The sequence below is a fragment of the Etheostoma spectabile genome, chromosome 15 (assembly GCF_008692095.1).
Source record: "Etheostoma spectabile isolate EspeVRDwgs_2016 chromosome 15, UIUC_Espe_1.0, whole genome shotgun sequence".
NCBI classification, from domain to species: Eukaryota; Metazoa; Chordata; class Actinopteri; order Perciformes; family Percidae; genus Etheostoma; species Etheostoma spectabile.
The window spans coordinates 30,195,405-30,202,624 of NC_045747.1; the positions used below are offsets into that span (position 1 = coordinate 30,195,405).

At 42.8% G+C, this 7,220-nt stretch overlaps 1 protein-coding gene across 2 annotated transcripts in view; it reads left to right on the forward strand.

Moving 5' to 3' along the window:
* The window catches only part of carm1 (coactivator-associated arginine methyltransferase 1), a gene marked incomplete at its 5' end in the record, with an annotated part of 34,190 nt that extends 29,142 nt beyond the window's left edge, over positions 1 to 5,048 (forward strand). Inside the window, 3 exon segments of one of the 2 annotated variants that reach the window (XM_032538116.1) lie at positions 14 to 130; positions 1,186 to 1,254; positions 1,986 to 5,048. In XM_032538116.1, the coding sequence (XP_032394007.1) occupies positions 14 to 130; positions 1,186 to 1,254; positions 1,986 to 2,125 (326 nt within the window). 2 annotated transcript variants of the gene reach the window in all.
* Between the last annotated feature and the right edge of the window lie 2,172 nt (positions 5,049 to 7,220).

The window sequence follows — 7,220 nt, forward strand, 5'->3', positions numbered from 1 at the left end:
CCCCCTTTTCCAGGGATGCCTGCAGCTTATGACCTCAGCACAGTCATTGGCAGCGGCCCGACGGCGTCTCACAACAACCTCATCCCCCTGGGTACGAATTGCACTCCTCCCGACTTCTCAACATCTCATGGTACTTAATGTAGCGGGGAACAAAAAAAAGCAGTGCAGCATGGCGAGACGTGCATGACAACAGCTGGTTTAAACAGAAATGTTCATGCTCTATGGTCTCTAGTGAGCACTTAAGCACTGTATGACACGGAGAAAAATGGCCGATGAAACGATTGCTGGGCGAAATATTTTCCCCAAACCAAAGGCTGAAACATTGTGAGTCTTCAACATGTGAGCTCGTATGTGTTTTAAAACCTAACATGCTATGTTACCAATCAACAATTTCACAATATCGTTGTGTATCCCAGAAGTTGATGTTTATAATGTGACAATTAAATGTTTCTACAAATAACTGTTGCAGTATATGCTTCTTCCCTTTTTAACTTTTGATGACATTTCAACTGATAGTAACTCTTACTCTTCATTCATGGATTTCTCTTCAACCGACATTTCAACTCCTTATGCTTATGGTTGAAAACACGCTTCAGGTCCTTTCAGCTCTTCTAAGAGTGAAAACACTCCGGCCGCGTAAGCCTGCGTAGTTTACACTTTTACACTATTCACACACTATGTACTCTACACTATGTATTGCTTTCAGTGCTTCCACTGCAACTGACACATCTTTCAGTTCATTGATTTGAAGTGGCACTCCTTTCCTTCAGGTCTTCCGCTTCACTAACTAACACTTCTCACTCAATGTCCCAGCAACTCTTGGGCTGACATTTCAAACCCCTACAGCGCTCCAGATTCTACTGATAACGTCCCACAGCACTTAGAATCGACACTTTGACCTATTTCAGCAACTACAACAGTGTTTCAGCTGCTTAATTTCAGCAGCGGGCACACTCCCATGTGAAAGTGCCATGTGATTGGTTGTCTGGCAACATTAACATTACAGGTTGTACTGCTCTTGTGAGTAACTTGGCTGACGTGTGCGCATGTATTTGCGCGCGCACGTTGTGTGTTTGTGTGTGTGTGTGTGTGGGTATGCGCCTGCGCATTCAAGCAAGTAGCAACAGGCTAAAATGTCAAGTAGTGCTGCACATTTTAACGTTGCTTTCCTCTGATTGGTCACAGTGAACACCGGAATTGTAAACCACACCCACTCCAGGATGGGCTCCATCATGAGTACAGGAATTGTCCAGGGTACGTCCTAATGTCACAATTTTTATATATACATATACAGTGTGTGTGTATGTATGTGTATACGTGTATATATATATATATATATATATATATATATATATATATATATATATATATATATATATATATACACACACACAATACAGACACAAATGAGTTAATGTTGTCTTTCCAGGGTGTTAAAGTCTAATAAAAGGTTTACAAAATCAAAATGTTTGGCCTTTTAAAACTGAAATTAAAAGTATTGTGTTCTCCGTTAAAAAAACTTTTTAATTTTCCAACGTCCATGTAACACTACCTCTAATTTATTTTTATATTCCATGGTAGTAGTAGTAGTTTTCTCTTTTGCTCGTCCAGTTGTAATTCACCATATATGTATTTTATTATTCCATGTCGCTTTTATTCAATTTGAATACATTTACTTACTCTGCATTTTGTTGTACTATAATGTCATGATATAGATCTTAAATTTCATTCATATTTTCTGAACTTACCAGACTGTTCTAGCTATTCTATCATCTTCATTTACCAACTTTGTCATTATAGCCACGGTTTTGATGATTATTTATCCAAAATCTCACTGTTTAAATATTATGCGAAAGCACCAATAGATGTCAACCCCACAATATTGCCACAATAACGATACATTCCAATACGGTCGAGTTTTGATTGTCTCCATATCGCCCCAGCTCTAATATTTTGAACGTGATGCGTTGTTTGTCCCCGTCCAGGAGCCACCACAGGCCAGTCGGGTCCCAGCAGCAGCGGTACTTACTACCCCGTCACCAATCAGTTCACCATGGGGGGCGCTGCCATCTCCATGGCCTCGCCAATGGTCATCCCCAGCAACACCATGCATTACGGCAGTTAAGACCAAGACCTCACACAGACCTCTTCGGCTCCCGCCCCTGCATGACAAGAGATTTCAACCCCCCCCCCCACCTCTCCCATTGGAGCCCCTCAGTGAGTCCCCCCCCCCCCCCTCCCCTTCAACCCTGACTGACGCATCAACTGCAGCCAAATCAATTATACCAAACCGGTGCTGTGCTGGCACCGCTCCTTTGTTCGTCCTCCCATTCTACTCTGTTCAGTCATCACGATATGACGGTGTTTGCTCTCACATCCGTCCAGACTCTTGTCTTGCAAACAGACCCCCCGGATCCGTTGGGACTTGAACGTGTGGTCGGCTGAGATGCACAGCCGTTCTTGGTGTCCACTCTCCTTCAACATGTATTCCACTCCACTCTTCCCCGCCTTTCTGTTTATATTGATAATTGGCATAATGACTCCACCCCCCCCCCCCTCCCCTCCCCCAAAGCGGTTATTCAAACCCTTTCTTCCCTTAAGAATCACTTCGCCGCCAGAAACCAGCACCAGTCCGTTTCTACGATTCTCCACACCTCTGTGACAGATCTACACTGACGCTGTTCATTTGTACAGTAGGACACTATCATCATCATCATCATCACCTTCTTCAATACTCCTCTCTGGGCGGCCATCTAGGCTTTTTATATCTGATCCAATCTTCAAGGCCCCGCCGCACTTCTCTCAAGAAGAGCGGACATGTTTTCCCTGCTTAGTTTTTGGTTTTTAGGCAGAGGCAGATATACATCGACAAACCTGAAGCCATCTACCCCAAGGAGGATGGAAAATATGCTTATTTTGTGACTTGGACAAACGGACCTTCTAGTTCTGCTCAGTACCCACTGCATGGTCCTCCTTAAGAGCAGTGGCGTCGATGCAAATGTCAGGTTTTGGGAGAATGGCACACTGGTCACCGTCCATGCTGAGTGAAGAGATAAACAGGCCCGTCTACTCTAGATTGTAGTTTCCAGTCCTCTCTGTTAATACCTCGGCATACACTACACTACACTGACTGACTGAAAGTAGGCTCCATGTTAGCGTACATCACATCAATTGATAGTTGGCCTTATGGGTACATAAGGCCATGAATTGTTTTCTGTATTTTCAAAGCTGCATGAATTAATATTGGTGATGCTGAAAATCCCCATAAAAGCTGAAGGTGTTCACCCTACACACAGGCATATGATCTCTTGTTGAAATACCAATATTGATTAGTGCTGCTTTTAATATGCTTGTACATACCTGTGATGTGGTTAGCCTAGCCTTGCTCAAAGGCTAGAAGCAAAGCAAAACTACTCCACTGTCGTTATACAAACTTGAAATACACACCCGTCTTTAATAGGTCAAAACTCCTAATTGGACATTTTCAAAGCAGTGTGACGGAGGACTTGTTTTACTAACACACAGCGTCTCCTCATAGTGGAGCGTAGCACCGTCCAAAGTGAACAAAAACCCAGCTGACACTTTTTTATCTTCTCTGACAACCAATTAATAAAAGGAGTTTTTGGAAGGTGTATCTTGTCTGATTTTCGACAGAGCTAGGCGGACGTTTTGTCATGCCATCAATCTTAGCACCGACATGTATCTCTGTACCACTCAAATCCAATGAATGGGTCTCATCATTCGCCTGTGGGTTGGATGAACAAACACGTTTCCTATAACGCTGGATGGGTTAGAGCTGCTACAGGTTCTAATCTCAATTTTGAGGCAGGGTTATGGCCGTATTACAATCATCTCTAAAGGTAAAACGTGCAGCCAATACCTGTCTGTATTCCAAGAACACACTGTCTTTCCTTTAAAAGCTGGGTACCAAATTTAATACTTTTTAGACACTGACCAAATTTCCTCTTAAGTATTGAGTATCAAAAAATGCCTCGTCATTCATACCCCATTTCTGTTCCTAAGGTGTAAACGTCAGCATCAGTGAGCCAATGAGCACGCACCATGCTTCTACCAAGATCTAACAGTGCTGCTGATTGGCTGTCTTAACGTTAGCCGTCGTAGAGACATACAGGAAAAACTTAACAGTACACAGACAAAAACAAAATAAGAGATTTGTGCTGTAACATGTCTTTTTTTTGTTTCTTAAAATTGGTATCAAAAATGTAACGTTTAGGAACCAGTATCTAAAACGATACCCAGCCTCGTTCTTGTTGCCTTTAAGTTGTACACACAAACGCAGACAGTAGCAGAGGGGAGGGGGGGGGGTGAGATCCGACATGTAAGGTGACCAATGTGACAGTCTCCCAAAACCTTGGTGTCTGCAACTGTAAGCCTGCTACATCGGCCCATATTTTCCTTGAACACCTTGAAGTTTTTTTGTTGTTTTTTTAGCTGAGAGGACATATCGTCGTTCGTTGAGCCCAATTACTCCAGCACAGTTGGAGGAGGAAGATTCTGCGAATGAACCAGTAAGGACCTATGACCCAGCTGGTTGCCTGAAGGAGAAACTCTGTGCTGGATCGGCAGCACCCTAGTTTACATCCTCGCTTTTATGTCCCCCCACCCCCGATTCCTCTCCTTGACCTCCGTTTTTTTTTCTTCAAACTGTGAGACTGTCTCAAAGAGACTTCGATGTCGAGGCGTGGAAGACTGGACCCCGCCCCCCCCTTCTTGTCTGTTCACTATGTGTGATCTGCAACATATCATGCCCCGACACCTTCGTCCCCCTTTTATCAGTCACGGAGAGAAGGACTGACACGTGTATGCATTGCTTCCAGTGTCACGACCATTGGACTCTGTTCGTTTGTAATTTACGAGTTAGCGAGTTTTAAGAGAGCTGAGGAAGAAGAAGGAAAAAAAGTCTCTTTGTAGGATTAACCTTTTATTTGTTATCTTTATTTTGTTTTTTTCCTTTACAAAAAAAACGACAAACGATGAAAAAAAGTGAGCAAATTAAATGTGGTGGAGATGTTCCAAAAACCATCCTGGAATCAGGTGTCGTAGGACTCTTTAATTTGTTCAGTAGACGGTGGACAGCTAACCTAATAGCGATCATGTCCCTTTTGTCCTTGAGTCATTGCTCTGTGTGGCTTTCACTTTGATCATGGATTAGTGTATAAGCACGACATGTGTGCGTCATGTTTTATCATTTCTGTGTTGACCAGCCAGTAATGACACCTGGTTCACTGTTCACATCGACTCCAGACAGCATCAATACTGCAATACAGTCAGGGGTTTCAGCTCAACATGTTATGGATATGACTCATATTAAAGTGTCATTTTGTTTTTTGTTTTTCCTATGGTTTTGTGTGTAAGTGACTGATGGGAACAACCATCTTTGAAATTGGTCCAGCATTAAGCGTGAATGCTGTAACCAGCAGCCACTGCAATGTAACCCTATGGGGCAAAAGTGTGTTGTCAGTTTTTTTCTTTTCTTTTGCCACTACAAGGTTTCAATTATTATTTTAAGGGTCTGACAATATTATGGAAAGGATCCCTACGGAGATGGACCTTTAAAACCTCTTTAAGACCTTTCTGTTTAACCAGAAACGGCTCTGAAGTCGCTAGCGCTAAACCCACCAGACTCCATTTAAAAAAACAGTACTTTTAGCGTGTACAGAGCCAACATATTTCCACATGTACATCGGTAAACTATGTGTCTATTTCAAGCAAAACAAGAGTTGTGATGGTTGGAAAAATTAAAAGACAACGCAGATTTTGTTTTAAAAAGCATCTTACTCTTTAACAGAAAGGTTGACCTTAGAAATCCTTTCCATAATGTTAGACATTTAGAATATTAATCTGAGACTGGACTATTGATTCATTCAATTCAATTTATATAGAAATAAATACATTTATATAGCGCCAAATCACGACAGTTACATCACATAAAAGAGCAGGTCTAGCCCGTACTGTGATGTTATTTACAGAAACCCAACATTGCCCTATTAACTTACACTGTAGCTTGTTTCTCCGCTGCTGACTGCAGCGATCTTGCTAAATACTGGACCAATGTCAAATATTGTTGTTCCCATCAGTTACTTAGACACAAAAACACAGGAAAATAGGGTCCAGGTTGAAAGAATCGGTAGTTACCCTTTAACGTTTTATTCTTAGTCGCCCTATAGTGGCCATAGTTAATATGGCCAAGAAAGAAATGCAAGACAAATTCAATTCAATTTTATTTATATAGCGCCAAATCACAACAACAGTTATCTCATTGGGCTTTCCATAAAGAGCAGGTCTAGACCGTAGTCTGTGATGTTGTTTACAGAAACCCAACAGTTCACCAAGAGCAAGCACTAGGACACAGAGGCAAGGAAAAACTTCCTTTAAGAGGCAGAAAACTCGAGCAGAACCATGGCTCAGGGTGGGGGGGGGGCGGCATCTGCCTCGACTGGTTGGGGGTGAGAGAGAGAGAGACATGGAGAATTGTAGCAGAGGGTGTGGAGCAGGAACATGGAGGCAGCAGGTGACTCCAACCACCGATCCAGAGCCAGAACCACCCGCAGGAAGCGATAGGAGGAGAGAGGAGAGGGGCGAGAGAGCACAAGACTCCTGGAAGAAGTTGAGTTAGTAACATGCATTAATGGAATGAGGTTTCATACCAGAAATTGTTAATAAAAACGTTCTCCCCACACCAACGATGCACTGAAGCCCAGGTGGAGATCTCCTGCTGCACAATGATGCCACGAAACATGTCATGCGTCTTCCAGATCAGACCCCCCCCCGTGGAGGAAATGCCAGACAACCCAGACCTAATGAAGAAGCCATCATCGATTGACTGCTTAGCTCATGAGGTAGGCTAGCATTTAGTTCTGTAAAGTGTTACCGCAGTGCGGGACTTTAGCGTATAAATGAAAGTCTAAAATCCAATTGAATACGTTCAAGCCCCTGCCGCACAAATTCACACAAGGCCGATTAAGCCTTCAACTTCCAGGGAAACCAATCTGCATATATGCTCCCGTAGTTGAGTGTTTACTTCAACCTTTCAAGGTTTTCAGTTATATTTACATTCACAGAAGTCCATGAAATTCCAATTGTGGAAATATGTTGTACTGTTGAGAGAATGTGTTCTTGAGTTTGCAGGAGCTCATTGGAGACAACTAGAGTCCAAGAGAAAATGTAGTGTTGGCTCTGAGCATGGGCACGGGGACCCC